The sequence below is a fragment of the Hydractinia symbiolongicarpus genome, chromosome 2, assembly GCF_029227915.1.
Source record: "Hydractinia symbiolongicarpus strain clone_291-10 chromosome 2, HSymV2.1, whole genome shotgun sequence".
NCBI lineage: Eukaryota > Metazoa > Cnidaria > Hydrozoa > Anthoathecata > Hydractiniidae > Hydractinia > Hydractinia symbiolongicarpus.
In genome coordinates this window covers 5762845-5788385 of record NC_079876.1, presented here as the reverse complement: position 1 = coordinate 5788385, position 25541 = coordinate 5762845, and the positions used below count along the sequence as shown (strand labels likewise).

The window sequence follows — 25541 nt, the reverse complement described above, 5'->3', positions numbered from 1 at the left end:
GCACCAAACCCCTTTGAATGTTTGGCGCAATAACACAACGAATTAGCAGGTTTTCATCAAATATTTTGGTAGCGCGCGGAAATTCTTAGAGCCCCCAGGGCTTCTTGTTAAGACTTGTTTCCATTAGACGATTTGCTATCGCCGCGTCTTAAAAAGCATATCGGATAGGGGTTTTGTTTCCATTTGCAATGTTTTGTTTCGGCATAGATTGGCCATCGAATAGCTATCACTCCATGCCGATCGTGAAAGTGACATAACATTTATCGGAAAGCTTATAAGAGCCTGATTATATGAGGCGAGTTGGCTCGGTGTTGGCTCGCCACATACTCCGCATGATAAAATTAAACAGCTCGGCATAATGGCAGATCACTAAAAAAAATATTTGACATTATATGAGGTGAGTCAACCCACTTAGGACAGGTTGGTTAGGTGGGTTGAATCGGCTCATATAATATCACTTTGCCAAGCCAGGGCTGGGTTGAAAAAGAAGAGCATGCGTATTGTGATCCAAAACAGAGGAAAAACAATAATGGCAAGCAAAGCAGCAGACAAGAAGTTTAAATGGACTTTAGAACTTGTGGAGCATATTACGTGGATTTCCCTGTTGGTGTTTCAAACGTTTTAAGAGTTTCCTTCGTTTTGTAAAAAATATGTCAATTTGTTCCGTATTAGGCGATATCTTCGAAGCAATGACAAATACAGACCACCTTGGATTTGGAATAACAAACTATTGGCGACCAAAATACTTAATGATAATTTTGATTTAATTTCGCTTGTTTGTTCACATCTTGCATCCGCCATTTTTAAAAAAATATGCGCACTTTTTCAACCCGGCACCAGGCTTGGCGTTTCCCATATAATATGTAATTTTTTTAAACGGGTTGACCCGCCAACCGGGCCAACACCGAGCCAACTCGCATCTTATAATCAGGCCCTAAGACAATATTTTTTAATGGAAACAGGTAAAATAAACGTTTCGACATGTTTCGACATAACGAATAATAAAGCTAATAATAGAAAAATTCATCATTGTGCGCATACTAGGTAGAAAACGTCTAATGGAAGTTGTTTCACCACGCACGCACGGTATAAAACATAAAACGAATTACAAGTAACCGTTCCCATTAGACAAAAATGTCGTATTGATTTTTGAGACGCAACGCCTCGCTAAATCTGAATAATAAACCAACCTATATTGTAGGTGACTTGAACCTAAACTTCTTAGATCACGAAACAAATGCAAAAGTTAAAAAATTTATACATTTTATTTTCGAAAGAAGTTTTTTTCCTCTGGTTAACAAGCCAACTAGAGTAACAAGAAGGAGTGCCACTTTAATTGACCACGTGTTGTCTAATATAAATCTAGATGATAAAACAAGTGCAGGTATCATAAAGACTGATATCTCGGACCATTTTCCAATTTTTGTGATCACGCGATCTCAGCAAGTGAACCGTAAATCAGACTCGCAAATAATATATAAAAGAAATATAAATGACAAAACAATTGCAATTTTCAAAGAAAAATTAAGTAACGTAGATTGGTCCTATATCAAAAACATAAGTGATGCAAACATAGCCTACAACGAATTTCTTAAATTATTTCTCTCAATATATGATAAAACATTTCCAATAAAAGAAATAAAAGCAAAATCTAAATCTTTACTAAGTCCGTGGATGACAAGAGGGCTCATAAAGTCGTCAAAGCGGAAACAGAAATTATACGATAAATTCCTTAAAAAGAGAACTATGTTGAACGAGGATAATTATAAAGCATATAAAACCTAATTTGAATCTATTAAACTAAAATCACAAAAACAACACTATGCAAATCGACTAAAACAGTATCAGTTTGACATTGAAAAAACATGGCAAATTATTAAATAAGTTATTGGGAAAAAAAAGACAGTAAGTTCATTCCCAAAGAGACTGATTTCAAATGGTGAAGAAATAACAGACGCTAAAACAATAGCTGAAATTTTCAATAAATTCTTCGTTAATGTCGGACCTAAACTTGCATCAGCAATTCCTAACACTCAGCGAAAATTTGACGCGTATATAAACAGAAATCAAGAAAACATGAAGCAAGAAACATTGACTGATAAAGAAATAACTGATGCTTTCCTCTCTCTTAAAATTAACAAAAGTCCAGGATATGACGATATCAGTTCGAATGTAGTTAAGAACTGTCAAGATCAACTATTTGAACCACTAAAACACATTTTTTCGATATCTCTAAGAGAAGGTATTTTTCCCGAGCAACTAAAAATAGCACGAGTATCTCCAATTTTTAAAACTGGAGACGACTCGTTACCAACAAACTTTAGACCAATATCCGTACTTGAACGTATCATGTACAATAGATTATATAAATTTCTTTTAGAGCATAACATTCTATATGAAAAACAGTTTGGATTTTAACATGCACATGCTACTGAACATGCAATTGTTGACCAAATACTCCGGTCATTTAATGAAAATAAATATACAATAGGTGTATTCATAGATTTATCAAAAGCCTTTGACACCGTAGATCACGAAATTCTAATAAAAAAACTCGAATCTTGTGGTATCAGAAACATATCACTCAATTGGTTTCGTAGTTATCTCTCTCAAAGAGAACAGTTTATAAGCTATGAAAAAGGTAAAACTGACAATGAACACATACTTTGTGGAGTACCTCAAGGCTCGATATTAGGCCCACTTTTATTTTTAATATACGTAAACGATTTGAAACGAGCTACAAAATTGCTCGATCCAATAATGTTTGCAGATGACACGAATTTATTTTACTCTCATAGCAACATAAAGGATTTGTTCGATTCTGTAAATACGGAACTTATCGATATAAATGAGTGGTTCCGTGCAAACAAATTGTCTTTAAATATAAAAAAAACGAAATATACTTTTTTTCACAAATTTAGTAGAAGAGATCACAATCCTTTAAAACTACCAAAATTAGCAATAAACAATATAGAAATTGAAAGGGAAACAGAAAGTAAGTTCCTTAGAGTAATCCTAGATCAAAATATTACTTGAAATAAACATATTGAATTGGTAGAAAACAAAATCTCGAAAAATATTGGTATTCTTTGTAGAGCTAAATCTATTTTGAACCAGATGTGTTTAAAAAACATATACTTCTCACTAATTCACTCGTACATAAACTATGCAAACATTGCATGGGCAAGTACACACAGGACCAAATTAAAACCAATTCTGAGCAAACAAAAACAAGCAACTAGGATAATTTACCACCAGGATCATGGCACTCACTCAAGGCATTTTATGAAAGATTTAAAGGCGCTTAATGTTTATCAAATAACTATCTATCAACACTTAATCTTCATGTTTAAAGTTAAAAATAAGTTAGCACCACAAACATTCCACAATAGTTTTGAGCTAATAAATCACTATTTTCCGACTAGATTTCGTGAAAATAGTCTCAAACAGTCAGTGCACTTGTCCCCCCTCCAGATAAAATAGGGTAAAAGAAACGTCTTTCAATTCTTTTTAAATTTTTAAAATTTAATTTACTAAATATTGCAGAGATTTCCATAAGACGTGTATGATTGCACGCACTTATGCTCACACATTCTCAAATGCTATTTGGGTGTTTTGACTATCGCACATGTAAAAATTACCAATTGTTCTTGAAAAATTGCACAATTTACCTGCAAAGCTATATTTTAGAACATTTATGTTTATATTTTCTTCTTAATGAAGGATTAAAACATTGAGCATTATTCATTAAAGCTTGGTTTGTGTTTTCCAATATTATTCTTGAGTAAAATTTTAATATTATTTTTGTTTTCATGTATTAATTTAGTTTTTATATTATTTTCATATTCTTAAATGTATAAAAAATGTTTGCTAAAAATTTTTAATTTTTTTTTCCTTTCTTGAAAGAGAAGTGTTAATAATTGTATGTAAAGAATGTTTTGGCATGGCTCATTTGCGATTTAATTTTTGCCACAAGCTCTTGAGGGACCTGTTTTATTTTTAATACATACAATGTAAACACATGCTGCTAAAATAAATCTTAAACTCATTCTCATTTTTTTTTTAAAAAAAGGATAGTCTTTCAGTATAAGTCTTTCAGTGCAAAAACCTTTTAAAAAATAAATGATCTGACGCAGCCTCTCTCTTCGTTTAGTCTTTCAATGTAATCCTGCAGTATATATTTGCTATAGGTTACTTCCTAAGAAGAAATATGTTTTGCACTTACACCACCCAGGGGCTCTAAAAAGTCCAAAAAAATCGCACACACAAATTCTCTAATATGTAGGTGCTTTCTTCATGGAATTCCCTGCATTGTTGTCATTTTGAGCATAATGGTGTATATGTTATATAAAAGTTTTTTCCATTATATTAATTCTAAAAACTATTATTTTATTGCATTTAAATAAGGCGTAGATACAACTAATGAATTATAAATATGGAATTGTATTGCCTGGTTTATTTTCCTTTACACAAATCATTTTGTGAATTTTAGTGACACTCTACCAGTAGCCGTTAAATTATGTTATGTTAAGTATGAACACTCTGAACAGTGTGGCGTGGCTCAACATTTGACAAACACAGTTTTCATTGACAAGGCACTTATTGTCGTGCCTTTAAATCAAGGTAAAGATATTTTATACATAATATTCAGATTGTTAGGGATCGTCTGCCCTATCATTTTTAAACTGATCATTTCAATATGTATAATATTTTATTTGAAATGATCTCTATACGATTTAAAAATTAAATTGGAAAATAATTTTTACAAAAAAAAAATGTTTCAAATTTGTTCCAATTAGTTTCAAAAAGTTTTAAATCGCTTCGTTGAATTAAAAATCATTTCGTAATCCTTTCCAAATCGCTTTTAGTGTAACACATGTATATTACACAATTTTTGAAGAAACTAATTATTATTTGATAATTGATATATTCAATATATTTATTCTTTATCACAAAGCTAACAAAACCACATCATATAGGAAGCAAAAACATCACAGTAACTTTGTTTAAAAAAAATATCAAAACAGGATCCTGGGAAGTTAAATCATCAACGTAGCTCATTTTAACACCATCAAAATATAATCGTACAAAGCAAAAACAGAGGGAATCATATAAAGTCTAAGTCAAACAAACAATTGGTTTCAAAACTATCAATACGTCTAACTTGTTTAAAATCAAACGTATTGAAAAAATATTTAAATTTATTGATATCCCACCTTCCCCACCATAACCCCCCCCCCCCCCCCCCTGCCTTATATTTAACCACTGCTAGTTTTATGAATAATTTTTGTTTTTTTAGAGGAAATTCCAGAGGAGGTAGAATGTCAGCATTTACTCAACACAACAAACGCATATGCCCAAATGACAGCAAATGGGTACTTATCACAAGCCTTCCCTGTTGAAGATGTAATACCATTTTTATGTTTTTTTTATGATAAAAACAGGGTATTTATTTACAACTTTAACAAAACAGACAATGGCAGACTTCTTGAAGATTTTGGCATATGTGCATCAAATAGGTTAGGTACTAAATTGGCACATGTGGTATTGATAGCACATCTTACTTGACTTATATGTCTGTGGGTAGGTGTGTGGGCATGCTATTGTATACTTGTCTTTAAAAAGCCTGCTGTAGATGCTTCGATTTTTACAAATTTTGTATTGATTCTTAATATTGCAGTTTTGTTAACCCAAATGTTTTTTTTTGGGATAATTTAGGTACCCACAAATATACCAGGTTTGCCTCCACCACCGGTGATAACATACACCACAGATCCGATGGAGACAAGACAATATTTGTAGAAAACATTCACAACTCGGTATGTCTGCAATGTTGCTTTAATTTCATATATGTTTGCTGATACATGCAGCACTTTTGATTGGCTTTGTAAAGAAAGATTTTTAGCGCTTTTCCTAACTTTGATTCATTATCAACTATTTGGTTTTCGCTGGAAATTCCTTATTTGTGGTATAAAGCGAATGTTATTTTTGTTCACTTGTTGATCTCTTTTTCTAGATCACCTCTGAACAGTTAATGGCTTTTTTTTCTGGAGTTGGTGAAGTTAAATATATGCGACTTTGTAAATCTGAAGAACAAAAGTAAGTTGATTCGAAGTTAAATTTTTCATAAAACTTACAGTACGGTAAAAAAGTTTGTTAACATCATGGTTCGTATTTTTACCGCGCTGCACACGAACCACGAAAGTCCACGGTGCATATTTTTTTACTAATCATGGACTCCACGAACGTTACATCGTGGCTTACACGATTAAAGATTAAACTTTACATTGTGGCGTCCACAATAGATTTATTGTATTGTTACAACAACAAAGAATAAATTACTTAACAATTAAATTAAATTTAAAACCAGCAGCGATAAAAATGTTTAACATTTTTTTTATTTGTTGGTAGATGTAGTTATATTAGATTTTGATCCTTCGTCAATTGAGCGACGACAAAAAGTTGTTTAAAAATCATGAAAACGGGATTGTAGAAAGCGAAAAGATCGTTGTAGATCGTTTAGATCGTAAAAAGCCAGACTATCGCCTCAGGTCATTTAAAAATCGTGAAAACGGCATGGTAAAAGATCGCTATAGATCATTTAAATTTCAGGAAAACGGCATTGTAGAAAGCAAAAATATTGCTGTAGATTGTTTAAAATTCATGAAAAAGCACAAAGCAAAAAGGTCACTGTAGAACGTTTAAATATCATGGAAACAGCATTGTAGAAAGCGAAAAGATCGTTGCACATCGTTTAGAAGCAGTAAAAACGGGATCGCAGAAAGAGAGAAGATCGCCATAGATTGTGTAACAATCATAAAAACGGGATAGTAGAAATATATCAAGCAAGAGCAAACAACATGCTTCGTTGAACGGGATAAAAGCTGAAATAAACAAATTAACTTTCATAACATATTTTTTTGAAAGAAACAATTAAATTATAATTGCTATACAATAACAAGAAATCATGGATCTCGCGAAAATGATCGTGGGACACACGAACGAACACAATGTTAACAAACCTTATGATAGTACTGTATGTTGTTTTGGCCTTTCTGTCAACCAAAAATTTGTTTAATGCATATTAATTTTCTGACAAACAAATTGTTTAGGAAGTCATTTTCTGTAGAAATCAGGAATACTTAAATAAGTGAGATAAACAAGTTTTCCCAAAATTTTACTTATGTTAAAGACATTATGGTTTTAAGAATTTTCAGAAAATTTTGTTCGATTTTGATTAGTGTTTAAGATTTTATGGCCCTATTTTGGGGCCTGTTTTAACAAATTTCTGAGTCTTATGTTTGAAATTATATACTTCATGAAATTAGTGTTACGTCTACTTTAATTTCGTATGGATTCTGAACTCTGTTAAGTCCAATTGTGTACCAGTTTTTCTTCAACTTATGCAAAATTCAAGGTACAAAACCCATCTTTTATACTGAGTGGCTGACTGAAAAGAAAACTGCTTTTAAGTATTGATTGAAATCTGTAACAGTTGTGTAAAAAATTGTTATTAATTCTTCTTAGATATGCCTTCATTACATTTTCCATGGTTGAATCTGTACCTACTGCTCTGCAGTATAATGGAGTTTTATTTGGAAATCGTTCTCTTAAGTATAATAATTATTATTGTTTTTATACCTTTATCTATCTAGTCTAAAATTTAACCTCTTGCAATAAAAATTCATGCAATGGTTTATTTTTAGAGTAACTCATGCGAAGAGCCCCGTTGTGAAGCCCGAGAGTGAACGGATTGCAACAGGTAGATCTACATTAAGAACTATGCGTGATGTTGTAAAACGCCCCACTTTCGACCGTAAGTTGTTTTTTGTAGTTTCTTATTAACAATAATTTTCTTTCCTTAGAAGAACTTTAGTTCCTAATGAGGAATGTAAGGCTCAAGTTGTGCTATAAATAATCTGTAATCCTTGTATTTTCTAATTATATGTACCGTAAAAACATTTTTTTTTTGAATTACTCAACTCGAGTACAACAATATGTATTATTTGCTGTTAGATCGACCATTACTGAGATGTAGGTTCAGGCATGAAATCGTACAGCACTCCATCGATGATGTAATTTTGTTGGAAATATATAACATACATATTTTATTTTATTTCTAACATATCACAAAAATACGAAAACAGGAATTTCCATGTTTACATTTTGTTGCAGTACCAATTAGGTATGATAAAAATTAGCCAGCTATAATCCTAAACAATTGTGCGTACTATTATTTACAAAATCGAAATAAATGATAAAATGAAAGTTTTAACTGAGAAATATTTACTACTTTTTTTAGGTGAAACAAGATCAAGGTATGATAGTTTAAAGTTATTTTTCAATCTTTTCCTATCACTTTTTTCCCAAATGTATTTTTTCTTATTTGTGTTAATTTAAATGGGGAACTGATGACGAAGATTCGATCCTAAAGATTTGACATGAGTACTAAGACAAGTTATGACGTGTTATATTAATTTATAATTGATTGCTATTACTATCATTCTAAAAGAGACTGTAAAAATAGAATTGATTGTATATGAATCTTGTTGTAAAATAAAATAAGTAAAAACATTTTTACATATAAATGTGATTTCTGTAGTTCATTATTTTTGCCATATTGTTTAAGATACAAGAACTTTGTCATCTTGACCTCACTTCCTCAACTTTTTCTTTCTTTTTTAATAAGATTTTTGGGGACAGTTTTTTCATAATTTTAGTTTATTTGATGTTAAGTCGATTCCAAACGACTCCACTGGTAATTATAGATCGCCTACAAGAAGACGCAGTCGATCCCAAACCCGACGATCCAGATCTCGGTCCCGTTCTAGACGTCGCAAGTCAAGGTACTTGACCTGTCTGGATCAGATGTATTTAGGATCAATCTCAAAATGTTTCTACACATTATTGCATTATTCATATTGTTTGATTATATTTATTTATTTTGAAGATATATAGAACAAATTAGATCAACAAGCAGTTTTAACTACAATTTTTAATAGATTTGGAAAATGTGAATAAAACAAATATCCCCGTGAAAACAGGAATTGTGTAAATTTCTTTTCTTTCTTATACCAGTGCTTTAGGATAAATGTAATGACAGTTTTTTTTATTTTCCACTCTACTTTTTGAATTAACTGTATGATGTAGTTCATTGCTTAAAGTACCGTGACTGCTGAGAATTTAAAATGACAGGTCAAGTCAATTTTTGGGAATCAAAAAAAAGTCTGAGAAGCAATGTGGAAATCTTTAATTAAATTTTGAAACTACTTAAACATATGAAATTTAACCATTGGCGAGGAAAACAGCATATTAATTAAGTAAATATTGACGCGTTTTTCACAATTTAATTTACCCACAAGTGATATATGAAACTGTTTTTTGAAGCTTGTTGTAAATGTTAATTGTTTATTCGCTTTGAGTTTTAGCGGTTATACACTTTACGCTTTGCCATATAGCTACACTCTTGTTGAACTATGTGTTATTTTTGTTGCGTGAATTTTAGGAGCGTCTTTTTTTTACTCGTGGAAGGCACAATTAGCTGCCAGTGAATTTTACCGTTCGTTTTTTTGTATCTTGACAGTCAAATGTTAAATTTCGGCAGTCATTGAGCGTTAACAGTCCGTTATTTTAAGCGCTTGTAGTTGTTAAGAATTTATGGTGTCCAATGTTTTGATATTTTTTAGGTCTAGATCTCCAAAGCGTAAAAGGTCCCGTACTAGGTATTAAGTCTATCATTTTTCTATTGATGTATATTAGTTTAGTAAATTGAGATACATTCTTAGGCCAAAATTCATTTCTGCATAAATTAGTCCCCACTTCAACAATTTTATGATCTTTATTAAATGGACTATATGACCATGCAGTCTTATTGCCATATGTTCTGCCTCTTGTGACAGATCTCTACCTGTAGCACGAATAATTTTTGAAGCTATAAAATGGTATGATTGCAGGAATGTAGAATGTAATTGCCTAAAAATAAGTTGCCCTAAGTCCCTGTGTTTTAACGAAGCTTGGGCACTATGTTTTTTATTTGTTTATATATATATTTAAATATATGTTTTCAATTAGTTCCGATCTGTTGTGCCTTTAAATTATTTTTTACTTACCTTTGCTTACATACTCCAAGCTAATATTTTATTTTTGATCTATAATTAAAACAAACGTGACCATTTTCATGTTTCTAGACATGATCACCTGAATGAAAAATAATATAATACATGACTTTGAATAGAAAAGCACGTTATACAGTGTAAAAGTTCTAAATCCCTATTAATGCAGTTTTCAAGTTGTTATTCAGTTTTTGTGCTCCTGCTGTTGTTTGAACATTCAAAATTTGTTTTTATTAATTTTTAGATCTCCAGTGCGGCGAAGAAGAAGCTATTCAAGGTAGTATATACTATTGTTTATATATTAACAAACTAAAATCTAAAGAGAGGGAGATTTTTTTTTAACCCTAACTTTTTGCCAAGATAATGCAACTTTCTGTGTTGTCAATGAACAAAATTTAATAATACTTAATAATTATATTTTTTTGAAACACTTCACACAACCACATTTTATTAGGTGAGTTTTTGTATCTTGTTCTTCTTATCATTTAGTGCAGTTTTGGACAAAACAAAAACAGGGTATTATAATATCTCCTCTATTACGTGTCCCTGTGTTGTACGAGTACCTTTTAAATCTATTGTTTTTTGTGAAAATCTTAATAGAAAATGAGTTTTTATTTACCTTTGTGGATAAAAAACTTGGGTGGTAATTAGAATCATTAGACTAAATAGTTCTCTTAATAGAAACTGCGACAGTAACTGTTAAGAACTTATTTATTGTTGTATCATGTGCAACAAACCAGCTTATATTAGCTGTTATTTATGATTGAAGGTACCAAAAGCCAGATTGATTGAACAAGGACTTTTATTTTATGTCTAAAATGTTAAAATCAACACATCGGTAAATGTAATTTTACATTTGTTGTGTAAGCATCTAATTTTGGATATTGTTTATTATTTCACAGATCACCAAGACGCAGTAGTAGACGAAGTCGCAGTCCATCTCGTTCAAGGTATTTAAATTTTGTTGTTGTTGTTTTTCCAGTCACTTAAATATCTGAATTGTTCAACTGACTTCTAGACTTCTTATAAAAGATATAATAAAAGATTTAAGTAAAAAGTGAAATAAAAATGCATATCCATATAGTTTCCCAACCAAATGTTCTTTTCCATTGTGGAAATTTAATTTCGGTGTAATTTTCTGTATTTTTAAACCAACTTATTGTTATTTTACTTTTTTCAATGGACGTAATTACAACCATTGGTGAATTGTTGCATTGTGTTTTTATCATTTAGTGCGGCTTTGGACAAAAACAAAGGCTGGGTATTATGATAATTCATCTATTATGTTTTCCTCTGGTTGTATACCATTCTCTGTCTAATTAACCTAACTTAAAGGAGTTTGGGGGAATGTTAGCCTGCAAGCACAATAGGGCCAACGCTTACAATAAAAAAGGAAAATGTCATATATTCAAAATTTTTCCTATTATTCAAATCTGATCATGGTCATTAATAATATTTCCAGAATTTTTTGTAATTATTCACATAATAATGCTTGGTGTTATATTTTTGGTTTAATTTTCTTTATCCTGACTTAGCAAAGGGTGTTTTTATGAATGATATTTATTGCTCAGAGTGTGGCGATTGAGTGACACAAAACATCAATCAACTTTAAAGTCATTCATCAATTACATCAGTTCATCTGATTTAAAAATATTGGTTCTAGCATTGAATTAATATGGCACTAACTATATTAAATTTAACATAGTTACCAGGTATTTGCAAATCTAAAATTGCTAGTAAGAAATATCTTAGCATCAGATTCATGATATCCCTTCTTTATAGATCTCCCAGACGAAGCAGTAGACGAAGTCGAAGTAGATCTCGCTCAAGGTATTTACGTTTTTTTAAATCTTCCGTGCTTGAAATTACAGTTTTTTAACTTCCAGTGGTTTGATCTTTTTTGTTTGTTTTTATACACTTTTGGTTGTTTCACACCACACACTGCGGCACGTTTTGAATGAATTCATACTTCCTCTAAAAATTCACGCTGTGCCATAATGAATGCAAACTCACACTTTTCAGTTTCTTCAATATTCATGGTTGTGGCTGATTAATTTGCTTAGTAATTTTTTGTTCACTTCATTTTGAGTTACCTTAAACAGACTTAAAATATGGAAGCTACGTGGAACAGAATTTTTAGCAAAGAATTTTATACTTTTTACATTTTGTGGCTGATCAGTTTCCTTAACAATTTTTTGTTCACTTTACTTCCACACCCTCCAAAACCTTCAGTAAAACCTGTTTATATCTTCCAGCTTTGGTGTTAATCAATTCCCTCGATCAATTATAATCTAATATAACAAAACTTTTGCAAATTACCGAGCTATAAATTGCCCCATACTATTCAAATTAGTTGTTAACAGCTAATTAACATCTTCTATAAGGTGGGGTTAGAATCAATAGGTTTAGTACACAAAGTTAAAGATCTGCAATGAATAATGTGTATCTACAAAATAATTTTATAAAAAGAGACAAAATTGTAACTCGGGTATTTGTTATTTCAGGTCTCCAAAACGTCGAAAATCAAGATCTCGTTCCAGGTAAGTTATAAGTTAGATTTTTGTTATAGAAGCCGCTTATATTTCTTTCACATCACATTCACAAAAATAGATACATGCAGTATTTATTTTTATTACACCAATGTTTTCCTAAAATCGTTCAAACAAAAATATATCTAACATTGGTTAATTTATTTACTGGTGTCAGGTATAATGCCCTTAATAAGGTATTTAACTTATGAAGGACAGTGTTTACTTCTACCCATTAATTTCTGTTGATAATGAAAATAAATAAATTTATAAATAACTGCTATTTAGAGATCGACGCAAAAAACGAAAGTCTATTTCCAAATCTTCATCGCGGTCTCCTAGAAGACGATCCAGGTATGAAAACACTTTTATTTCTCACGAATGAAGTGTTTTTGATTGGGAAGCCCTGCATGGAGAACTGCATCTATAACAGATGTCAAATCTTTACTTTTTGTAAATTTACTTCACAAAAAGAACTGCTTGAAAAAGAGATTTTAAACTTCTTTTGAACTTCATTTTTATAAAATTCATTTAGAAAAAAATCAAAGTCAAGATCTCGTTTTCCCGCAAGAAGAAAATCCCGGAAATCAACTTCCAAGTCTCCTGATAGATCATCCTCCAAGTATGTATATGATCACTGACTTGTTGTTATTTGTCACTTAATACAAGTTGTCGTCAGAATTTGTTTAGATTACGATTTCTTCATTATCTAATAAAGAAATACTGTATGTTGGCAATATCACAGATACTAATGTGTTCCATTTTTCCCAAATAGACTAGAAATGTAATTCGCGAAATTCCTATCTTGAAAATATGATAGTTCTTGCGTGCTTGTGTATTGGATTCTTTGTTACCTTGGTTGTTTCTTTATCTATTTTTAGTTTTGTGAATTCTGAAATGGCTAAGTTATACAAATTGTATAATTAAGATCTTCCTCTTCTTGTTTTTTGTGGACTTTTACAATTGGACAAAAAAATTTAAATTGGTCAAACTTCATTACCTAAATGTAGATAAATGTTGATTCTACATGGTTGCTTTAATGATTTCAAGAGAATAAAGTAACATAAATAAGTTACATAGCGATTCTGCAGCAGCAGCTTCAAGTTATTGTGGATCCGCCTGTTAAACCTTATTAAATATTATTCGTATTTTTTAATTAAATTAATAAAAATGTTTTGCCAGGACTGATTTCTGCTCTAAAGAGGATAAAAACATGGCAAAAATAGCGCACCTGACTGAAAATAAAATTGAACAAAGCAAAAACAGACTGAAACGTTAAAGAATTGTTGTATTTCCTCAATTTAAAGTTGAGTTTACTGCCGTTTGCTACGAGATGTTGGAAGCAGATTCGATTAAAAAAGAACAAATGTTTGTTGAAATAATCACCTCAAAGTTTTTATTTAAGATTTTTTTTTTTATAATCCAAATCCTGAAGTCAATGTTGTTTTCGTGGCTGTCAAAATTAAATGGCTACTTATTTGGATCTAGATACTAAAAATATAATTTTAACAATGGATATCTAAATTATTTTGTAGTTGACACTAAAGTTAACAATTAAAATATTGACATTTTCCTTAATCTGACTTTTACAGCGGACAGTTATTGCTAGCTAGCTATTTACAGAGATATGCAAAAAAATCACAAGTAAAAAGTTACCCTAAAATAAATTGTCACGTTACCTATCCAAACTGAATATTGTTTGTAGTAGCCATCTGCTATTGAATTTCTTAGAATTTATTACTTTAAGAGGATTTGGTGTGGATTTATTAGGTGAAATGGAAAATGATGTAACAATCTTTTTATAATATGCTATGAATATTCTCACTTACTATTCACTTATATTATAGTTATATATCATTATAAAACGTATTTTTCTATTTTTATGTTTTTATTCCATACATTTGCAACATTTAATACCTATATTCTGCAAAAATATTAAACTCAAAATTATTTGTGCATCGTTTTTTTTTGAATAATAGAAATATAATGGTAACAAACATGTGTCAGATATAATAAAAAAAGTAGCTAGGAAAAGTTGTTTGCAAGCTGGTCACTTAGTTTTCCTCAATACCAACTTAAAAGAATGCATCGGGGTGAATAATTTTTTTTTATGTTATTAGCTAAAGTTACTCATTCACAAACAAAAAGCACTGGTATTTTGTAGCACGTTTTCAAAAGCATTGACGAGTGCTTACATTTTGGTCTGTTTAAAAGTAGAAGTATTTGATGCTGCTTTTACAATGCCGGATCAGATGTTTAAAATTATTGTTTAGTTTGTGCATGCAGTATTTTTTACCATTGATAATCCTCTCAACATATATAACTTGATTCATTTTTTTTAAAGTCAGCAATGCATTTCCTTAGGAAAAAGAAGAAAGAGAAAGATCGAGAAAGAGAGAAAAAGGAATGAAAAAGCAATAAAAAAGAGGAAGGAGAAGTCAAAGAAGAAAATAAAGACAAGGAAGCATAGGCTGATGACCAAGGTAATGCAGAATTTGATAAATATTCTCATTTTGAGACTACACGTTCTTTGGAAATGTGTTCGAAACATCTTGGAATTACTTGACTATTTACTTGTTGTATTAATTCACAGCTTACCCACTAGCTTAAATAGCCCCACAGTCAAAGACCATGGACACTCAATTAGAGTGAATTCATACTTGGGCATTAGGTGCTTTTCGACACTAAGTTAAAGCGGTGTTTCTTCAGATTGAGCATGTGTCAACATGTGTCAGATATAATAAAAAAAGTAGCTAGGAAAAGTTGTTTGCAAGCTGGTCACTTAGTTTTCCTCAATACCAACTTAAAAGAATGCATTGGGGTGAATAATTTTTTTTTATGTTATAAGCTAAAGTTACTCATTCACAAACAAAAAGCACTGGTATTTTGTAGCACGTTTTCAAAAGCATTGACGAGTGCTTACATTTTGGTCTGTTTAAAAGTAGAAGTATTTGATGCTGCTTTTACAATGCCGGATCAGATGTTTAAAATTATTGTTTAGTTTGTGCATGCAGTATTTTTTACCATTGATAATCCTCTCAACATATATAACTTGATTCATTTTTTTTAAAGTCAGCAATGCATTTCCTTAGGAAAAAGAAGAAAGAGAAAGATCGAGAAAGAGAGAAAAAGGAATGAAAAAGCAATAAAAAAGAGGAAGGAGAAGTCAAAGAAGAAAATAAAGACAAGGAAGCATAGGCTGATGACCAAGGTAATGCAGAATTTGATAAATATTCTCATTTTGAGACTACACGTTCTTTGGAAATGTGTTCGAAACATCTTGGAATTACTTGACTATTTACTTGTTGTATTAATTCACAGCTTACCCACTAGCTTAAATAGCCCCACAGTCAAAGACCATGGACACTCAATTAGAGTGAATTCATACTTGGGCATTAGGTGCTTTTCGACACTAAGTTAAAGCGGTGTTTCTTCAGATTGAGCATGTGTCAACATGTGTCAGATATAATAAAAAAAGTAGCTAGGAAAAGTTGTTTGCAAGCTGGTCACTTAGTTTTCCTCAATACCAACTTAAAAGAATGCATTGGGGTGAATAATTTTTTTTTATGTTATAAGCTAAAGTTACTCATTCACAAACAAAAAGCACTGGTATTTTGTAGCACGTTTTCAAAAGCATTGACGAGTGCTTACATTTTGGTCTGTTTAAAAGTAGAAGTATTTGATGCTGCTTTTACAATGCCGGATCAGATGTTTAAAATTATTGTTTAGTTTGTGCATGCAGTATTTTTTACCATTGATAATCCTCTCAACATATATAACTTGATTCATTTTTTTTAAAGTCAGCAATGCATTTCCTTAGGAAAAAGAAGAAAGAGAAAGATCGAGAAAGAGAGAAAAAGGAATGAAAAAGCAATAAAAAAGAGGAAGGAGAAGTCAAAGAAGAAAATAAAGACAAGGAAGCATAGGCTGATGACCAAGGTAATGCAGAATTTGATAAATATTCTCATTTTGAGACTACACGTTCTTTGGAAATGTGTTCGAAACATCTTGGAATTACTTGACTATTTACTTGTTGTATTAATTCACAGCTTACCCACTAGCTTAAATAGCCCCACAGTCAAAGACCATGGACACTCAATTAGAGTGAATTCATACTTGGGCATTAGGTGCTTTTCGACACTAAGTTAAAGCGGTGTTTCTTCAGATTGAGCGGTTAATTAAACACTTGGTGCTTAATCGGTCATTGTGGTATGCTGGAAGTAAATACAATCAAACTTGTACTAAGAATCAATAAAGAATCAAAATGACCATTTTTGTCATATTTTTTATTTTTGTATTCTTGAAAAACTTATAGAGCTTGTAACTCCTACAACAGATAAAAAATGAGAAAATAAATGGAACCTTTTTTCAAAAAAATTAAATCTTGATATCTCAAAAGCATTGTTACCTGGTATACCTTAGTATGTTTGGGGATTAAAAGTAAACGAAGTTATAAATAAAATATTAAACATGCTTAACCCTTAACGACTGGTGTCCTTGAGGCAGAGCGTTCACCATAAAATGGTGGGTTTGTGGTAGAGCATTCGCCTCCAGTGCGGAAGATTGTGGATTCAATCGATGATCGAGTCATGTCAGGGGCTATAAAAGTGTAATTCGATCCTTTCTGCAAACGTTCCACCAAGGAAAAAAACAAATTCACTTTTATTATAAAATGTTCTTTTTTAAACCTTAAGTACGTGTTTCTAAAGCGTATTTATCTCGAAAATTCTTACACTGTATGTTTTGCAACTCATATTTGCATAAAATATCAGTATTCCTTTGATGTTTCTTTATTTCATGAAGTAAAGAGGAACAGTACCAAAAAATTTAGATGTCAAGTTCACGTTGTTTCATGAAACTTGAAGTTTTGAGTTTGAAATAACACAAACTAAACATGTCTCCACTTTGAACTAAGAAATTATGTTCAAAAATTAATTATGTTATTTCGCATTAGTCACCATTGAAAACGAAGCTTAACCCTATTCGGTCCGGGGTTTTCGAACATATTATGACCGGGTGGGATTCCCTCTTCCCCTCCCCCTCAATAACCTTTCATAGGATTGTCTAAATTGGCACACTTATAGTATGTCAAAAGGAACAAAATGGCAGCAATAAATTTTTGCTTGCATTAGCACTTTTTCTGTGACGTAATCAAAAGCTTGAAATTTGTTCAAAATACCACTATCTGCTTAAAATTCAATTACTTTAGTTCTAGAGCGAATTTTTACATTCAGTTTGAAGTTTCTGAAAGCTAAATGAAAGTTATCTAACATATTTTCCGGTTTTTACATAGATCGTATGAAAAATTGCCAAATGTTGCCCGACAATCCGATTTTTCCGATTTTCGGGTAAAAATTTAAAATTTTACCCGAAAAAATGGATAAATCGGATTACCTACGTGACTAAAACATGCAAAATGTTTCTTCTTGATAAAACAGAGTTGTGTTGTAAGTTTCAAGTTCTAAACAAAATCCTAACAAGAGTTATTATATTTTCCCCATTAAAAGGGTTTCAAAGAGACTTTTAGGGGTAGTTTCGAGTAATAGCCAATATCAAAGCCTCTGAAAGATATGGGACCTAAACATTTTGCATGCTGGTGTCTAATGCTTTACACGGCACAAGTACTGCTTTAAAAGAAAATGAGCAATTTTTCGTTACTTTTTTCCTTAATTTTATTCTTATCATTTTGTTACTTTTATTATTATTATTTTGAGTCCGAAAATGTAACGAGTCCGTCCTCAACTTTAATATACTTTTCATATAAAAAATTATTTTTTCAAATTAGTCGATTGCCACGCTCGCAAATTAAGAGGAAGTATCTCTTGAAATAAAACGGCTAAAACACCTTTCCTGAATTTTATAATCTATATAACAATACGCCAGTTCTGTCTGTCTGTCTGTCTGTCTGTCTGTCTGTCTGTCTGTCTGTCTGTCTGTCTGTCTGTCTGTCTGTGACTTTTGCAAAGTGGATAAAATTTCTTTAATAAAGTCTATAAGACATCGTCTATAAATTTGTTCTGTAAATTAGCAAACTTTGACGTTATAGCAATATTGACGCCAAAGGAAAGTATATTAAGATTAGTGAAGCCACTGCATTGCACTTTTAAATTAAGGCTAAATAACTTGGAAACGAGTGGAAATAACTGACGTCATCTCCTGCGTAGGTAACTAGGGACCACTTTGGGTAAGTTTTTAGGTCCCCGAATCCGTTTCGGAATGGACGGGTTGATGACGTCGCCAAAAAACCTTCAAACCCTAATATCTCTGCAACCGTTTGTCAAAAATACGCGATCCTATACATTTTCTTGATCAGCGTTTCAAGACGTATATAATAAAAGCAGCAGGTATACAATTTTTTTAAAAAAAATTTTGGGGGGTTTGACTGGCCATTGTTGACGTCAGCAAAATTTGAAAACCGTTATATCTCATTAACCGCTTATCAAAAAGACATGATCATATACATTTTCTTAGTCAGCGTTTATACCTCTGCACAGTACAGGCAACGAATAAACTAAATTTCGCCAAAAATTTTCGTAATTGCACTGCTGACGTCAGCAAAAAATCTAAAACAACCTATTTTTCCATTGTCCTTCTGCCTAAGTGGATTTTTCCACGGGCCTTATCGACTCGTAATCAATAAACAGCTTGTTTTTTTCATGACATGCTCTTTAATACCAAGCTAATAAACGGTGTATAGCTTTATGTACTATTTTGTACATTTTTGACTGATGAAAGCTAGCTAGCTTTATCTTATATTCTGATATAAGGAAAAAAGAAAAGGCGTAGCTAGTCTCTTATAATAATACAGAGACTGTCTCTGTTTGTAACAGGCAAAGTGGATGTCTTCATTTTCCTTTGATGTTGCCGAAAAACTTATGTCTAATATGTTAAATTTTCTGACGTTACGGCGCGACGTCAATAACACTACTTTAACGTCAATATCCTATATTAAATTAATGAAGTCATTACAGTGCACCTAAAACTTAGAGGCCAAATAACTTGGAAGCGAGGTGGTGACGTCAATGAGTTTTCACTGAGTAGGTAACTAGAGAAAACCTAGGACCAATTTGTGTGAGTTTTCCAAACCTGGGTCCCCGAATCCGGACGGGTTGATGACGTCATCAAAAAACCTTTAAACCTTGATATCTCTGCAACCGTTTGTCAAAAGTACATAATCCTATACATTTTTTTGATCAGCGTTTCAAGATCTATACGATGAAGGCAATAGGTATACAAATTTATAAAAAAAATTTTTCGATCTTGATGAGGCCATTGCTGATTTAAATTTTTAAAACTCTCCTTATATCTCATTAACTGCTCATATCAAAAGCACATGATCATATACCTTTTCTTGATCAGAGCTTTAATCTCTACACGATAGATGCAACGTGAAAACAAAACTTCTAAATTATTAATGGTAGGTTGCTGACGTCATCAAAATTTTTATCCTGCCTCAGTGGATTTTTCCACGGGCCTTATCGACTAGTTTGTAATAATTATGACGTTATTCAAAATTTTATAATAGTTCTATGCTTTTCAAATAAAGATATTCAGATAGAATATCAAATTACCATGACAAAATTTGCATGCAGGTGTCTAATAGATAAATATGGAAACTCAATAAGTATTCTAGCCATTCAACATAACATTAAAGAGTTATTAAAAAAAACCCGGACCGAATAGGGTTAAACAAGCAGCTATTGTGCTTAAATGTTTTTCATAGCTCAAATTAGAGCTTTAAAAGCAAAATAGCACATTTAGCATTATTAGAAACTGAAAAGGCTATCCTGGGTAAATAATAACTGTGCTTTAAAATGAAATTGTTCTCATACAACAGACAAGAAAAGTAAAAACCTTTTTGGTACAAATTCGGAACTAGACCTTATTACTGCAGAGATTGTGAAGGTTGTGGTTTTTCTGTTTGTTCTTCTGAGCCTTGAGAGTCGGTAAGTCGAAATACTATTCGATAACAAATTTATCTTACATAGTTTTATTTTACATCAATTTGGGTAATGCGTGTTTCATATATCCTGGGTACTTAACACGTGCATAGTAAATGCTTTCCATTTCAAATGGCGCGTATTAATGTGCAGGATAGATTGTAATCATATCAGAGATGAAAATCGCTAATTTGTTTTTGTAGGAAGTAATATGTTGTTGTTTTTGTTGTTATTTAGAGCTAAACAGCCTACTCGCAAAAATCTACACGTTTGAAGAAGGTATTACAAATTTATTCATCTAGAATTTGTGAGTTTGTATACACCCCCTCAAAATGTTTTTTTATATTCTGGAAAATACCTTAGAAAGTACTGGTTCACACAAAAAGTTATTTCCAAGTCGCCATTTAGGAGTTTTTTTTCTTTCTCAAGTAAATCTATTTTCTTTCTTTAACATAATATTTCGAAATGTATCTAGACCAACTTTAACCAAAGCTTTGGGCATTTCCACCTAAGGCTAGGTAACTTCTGTAACAGATTTACCAAAGCTATGAGTGTATACCATTTTAAAAGAATAACAGATTTACCAAAGCTATGAGTATATACCATTTTAAGAGAATAAACTTTTGCAACAGATTTACCAAAGCTATCAGTATATACCATTTTAAAAGAATAACAGATTTACCAAAGCTGTGAGTATATACCATTTTAAGAGAATAAACTTTTGCAACAGATTTACCAAAGCTATGAGTATATATCATTTTAAAAGAATAACAGATTTACCAAAGCTATGAGTATATGCCATTTTAAGAGAATAAACTTTTGCAACAGATTTACAAAAGTTATATACCGCCTTAAGCGTAGTAAATTTTGCGGGGTTTTTAGTTCCATAAGTGAATTTCTTTATCCTGCAATATGTTAAAATCAGGTACTAACTGGTTTGTGGAAACAAATTGAAAATCACAACAAATAGAATTTCACAGCACACAAAGAACTGTGTAATTGTGTCATCACACAAAACCGTTTTGTCTTTATTCGCTTAAACAAATGACGTTTTGGGTAAAGGTTAACTTCGAACGATGTTTGTATTTCTATAGTACCCGATGTTGTGTATATAAAGTAAGCTAGGTGACAGCACCAGCTGCAATTTATCTATACTACTGAAACAAAAAAAACAATGTTCTGTGGACGACATTTGTATACTGTCACTAAATAGTTATTTAGAAACACATATTTATTTTTGATATTAATAAACATAAGTTATGATATGTTTTTGCTACTTCCTTGTCTTCTAGAAATGACAGTTCTAGGGCAGAGATATTTTAAACAGGGCCTGTTCTGTCGACCTCAAAATTCTAAACAGACTCTCTGTTAAAGATTGACTTTGTAATGTATTTTACTTATTTTTGGTAGAGAAAAAGAGCGAAGCGAAAAAGTCGAAATATAAAGAATCAAGTGACGAATCATCACAAAAGTTAAAGAAAAAAGAAAGTTTGTGAATACTTTACACGAACTCGTGTTCTGTGTGTAAAATATAAACGTAGTTCTTACATTGTATCGTTATATTTCAAAAAATTTCCACAAAAGAAAGTTTGTGAATACTTTACACGAACTCGTGTTCTGTGTGTAAAATATAAACGTAGTTCTTACATTGTATCGTTATATTTCAAAAAATTCCCACAAAAGAAAGTTTGTGAATACTTTACACGAACTCGTGTTCTGTGTGTAAAATATAAGCGTAGTTCTTACATTGTATCGTGATATTTCAAATAATTTACACAAAAAAAGTTCGTGAATACTTTACACGAACTCGTGTTCTGTGTGTAAAATATAAACGTAGTTCTTACAATGTATCGTTATATTTCAAAAAATTTCCACAAAAGAAAGTTTGTGAATACTTTACACGAACTCGTGTTCTGTGTGTAAAATATAAACGTAGTTCTTACATTGTATCGTTATACTTCAAAAAATTCCCACAAAAGAAAGTTTGTGAATACTTTACACGAACTCGTGTTCTGTGTGTAAAATATAAGCGTAGTTCTTACATTGTATCGTGATATTTCAAATAATTTACACAAAAAAAGTTTGTGAATACTTTACACGAACTTGTGTTCTGTGTGTGAAATATAAACGTAGTTCTTACATTGTATCGTGATATTTCAAAGAATTTACACAAAAGAAAGTTTGTGAATACTTTACATGAAATCGTGTTCTTTGCATGGAATATAAAAGTTATTTTTGCACTAACGTTGCAAAGATTTTAAACGAATATGGTACAAAATTTTCTACATTGCACAGATATTCTCACTTTGCTCATGGCCTCATTTAACGGTCTTTGATTAGTAGTATATTCGCACCCTTAAAGGGTCATAATATTTGTGGACGAATGAGGTATGCAGGATAACCATAAATGTACAATAACTGTTCATTAGGAGAATGTGAATGTTGTAAACTTTGAAGTAATCAGGAAGTATTCAAAAGAGCACAATCGCGTCTCCTACCCTCCGTAGGTCCATACAAACTCAAATTAAACCGTTTGGTGCAACAACGCTTTAAAATTTAAAAGAATAGACCTGTTTATTGCCATTGTATATAGCCTGTTGACGTCTTTTGGGTAGTTAGATAGTTCCGTCAACAAGTCCCCTGCAGAATTTTACTCATGAACGGCATCAGCATACTCTCTGAACTTTATTAAAGCTAACCAATTTTGATTGAGGTCGCGCAATTTGTACTTAAAATGCTGATAAATCAAATTTACACGAAGTTTGAAATCATACTTAGTTCTAGAACGGATCTCTCAAATCGATGGATCATGTCACCATACCCACATGGATTAGCGGTTTTATATATATCATACGGTTGTTTTGTTTTGTTTGAAGATGAGATTGTAACAGGTACTGGAGATGAGAAATAACTTATTTTGCTACTTCCCTCTCGGAAAAGTCCGCAAAAGTGTAGAAAATGTATAGCAATGCCCACATGGACAGAGTTTTTGTTGTTTACACAGTTTAACTCAGCAAGCGTTTTTGATTCAGAAAGCGTTGATCATCACGACATGTCCTGTGATCGAGGATGGAATTCACGCAAACGGGCTAAGGTTCCGGCAAGCAAAATTATAATAGATCATAATAGAAGTCCGTAAATTCCTGTATTATAATAAGGGAAGCCCTAGGTGCAACGTAAAAGACAAGTGCGTATTGAAATTTGCGCTGAATCTGTGCTGAAATTTGCGCAGGACTCCATTTACTATGATTAAAATTTACCACAGGCTTTTTGACAGCGTTGATCAAAACATCCGATGAAAAGTGTTCATCTTTTATTATACTCGTTTTGAAAAAGTATCTACTCTGTCAACAACCTCGTCTCCAGGGGTTCTTGACTTTTTGAGATGTAGCCTGAGCGCTAGCGGCTTTGACTTATCAGGTAACAAATTCTGGGGACGGGGATGGTTCACGCAGCTCGTTGATTCTGACCTGTTGGGAGACTGAAAAGAAAGAGTGCTTTCTGGCACTACTTCTATTTTACTTAGACATTAGTTTTATAATTATTCACAAGAATGTTTTATGAGTTCTGTGGCAACATTTTCATGGGCTTTCTTTTACCATCTAGGAAATGACGTCAAACTGGGTTTCATCCTACAAAAAAAATTACCACATAATGGAGGCTTTTGACGAGTATCATGTAAACACAAAAAATGTGTCTTTATATTTGCTTGATTATTTCGAATTTTACTTAATAAATGTTAAATTGCTGTTCTTCAGTATAATCAGGATAAGATGAACTTTTTTAAAATGGGAAGAAGTTTTAAAAAAAGGGGAGAAGTACTGGAAATTAAAAACAGGTACGCAAGTGTGAATGTTTAATATATTATACAATATTTATTAACAGTTCTTTTATACATTAAATAATGTTATTATAAATAAATAAAAATATTTTTTACAATATAAAAATATTTATATAAAAATATTTATATAAAAATATTTATATAAAAATATTTATATAAAAATATTTATATAAAAATATTTATATAAAAATATCTATAATTTTTTTCTTATTAATATTATTTTAACCATTCTAAATAATTGTGTCAGTTCTTTTATTTTTTTCTCGACTGCTTGTGTATATTTTGGAAGAGCGAGACAAATACCCAAATACCCACTATACGTGGGTATTCTGTCGTCACGTGACCAGCCAGGGCCAGGGCCTTGTTCAGGCCTTCAAAATATAAAAGGTCTAACAAGACTTGGGGACGAGGTTGAGAAAGTATATCAGTTGATGTTTGTAATAAATAAGATTCACTCTACATTGCACCATGCGGCAAGTTTCAGACAGTTAAAAAAACACGTGACCTTGGACATGTGTCGCTTCCTGAATGAAATATAAACGAAACAAGGCTTGATAAAAATCGAACAGAAAAATGTTTCAGTACGTTTTACTACAAATAAATTTATTACAATATAAAATAAAACTAAAAAATGGACTCGTTCCTCATCTAAAAAATAAATAAATTTCATGAGAGAAAGTTAAAAATAGAAATAACAAAAGAGAAATATATCCAATTGTATAAATTACCGTCTCACCTTACAAACTGATTGTTGTTTTTCAAAACAAAATCATTTGAAATATCTACTTCGTCCTGTCCTGAAAGATAAAAAGATTTGTTATTTCAAAGTATAGCTACTTAAGTATTAGAACAGCCATCGTCATGGCCATGTCTTCTAAATGAGAGACAATCTGTCAATTTGTTCATAAAATCCTTTTATAACGCGAAATTTGTACAATCGCTATGCAAAGAACAAAATAATTTTGGATTACGAAAAAAAAGTTTAACATCATGGCATTCTTATTTTAAATGTTTTAAATATCTTTTATTTTAAATATTTTCACATCTATAATATTTAATTCATGCTAACAATAATAACATTCAATTTCAGAAGATGTAAAATATAAAACAGTCTGGGTAC

The 25541-nt window shown here is 31.5% G+C and overlaps 2 protein-coding genes across 8 annotated transcripts in view; one reads left to right on the top strand and one right to left on the bottom strand.

Moving 5' to 3' along the window:
• Positions 1–20859, top strand: part of LOC130628521 (splicing regulatory glutamine/lysine-rich protein 1-like) — a 39130-nt gene extending 18271 nt beyond the window's left edge. For 2 of the 4 annotated variants that reach the window (XM_057441467.1, XM_057441458.1), the window contains exons 2-17: positions 4493–4623; positions 5300–5406; positions 5719–5819; positions 6017–6099; positions 7528–7614; positions 7707–7816; positions 8303–8318; positions 8721–8846; positions 9687–9722; positions 10357–10389; positions 11015–11062; positions 11895–11942; positions 12617–12652; positions 12929–12994; positions 13176–13262; positions 15005–15127. In XM_057441467.1, the coding sequence (XP_057297450.1) occupies positions 6035–6099; positions 7528–7614; positions 7707–7816; positions 8303–8318; positions 8721–8846; positions 9687–9722; positions 10357–10389; positions 11015–11062; positions 11895–11942; positions 12617–12652; positions 12929–12994; positions 13176–13262; positions 15005–15050 (804 nt within the window). In that variant the 5' untranslated portion in view covers positions 4493–4623; positions 5300–5406; positions 5719–5819; positions 6017–6034 and the 3' untranslated portion in view covers positions 15051–15127. Of the gene's footprint in view, positions 1–4492; positions 4624–5299; positions 5407–5718; positions 5820–6016; positions 6100–7527; positions 7615–7706; positions 7817–8302; positions 8319–8720; positions 8847–9686; positions 9723–10356; positions 10390–11014; positions 11063–11894; positions 11943–12616; positions 12653–12928; positions 12995–13175; positions 13263–15004; positions 16580–20817 lie in introns of those variants that run through there. The other 2 variants (XM_057441477.1, XR_008981845.1) reach the window with 2 other exon arrangements.
• Positions 20860–24423: 3564 nt separating this feature from the next.
• LOC130628393 (uncharacterized) overlaps positions 24424–25541 on the bottom strand; it is a 34024-nt gene continuing 32906 nt past the window's right edge. For all 4 annotated transcript variants that reach the window (XM_057441444.1, XM_057441442.1, XM_057441443.1 and 1 more), the window contains 2 exons: positions 25158–25218; positions 24424–25069 (listed from right to left, as the gene is read on the bottom strand). In XM_057441444.1, the coding sequence (XP_057297427.1) occupies positions 25204–25218 (15 nt within the window). In that variant the 3' untranslated portion in view covers positions 24424–25069; positions 25158–25203. The remainder of the gene's footprint in view (positions 25070–25157; positions 25219–25541) is intronic.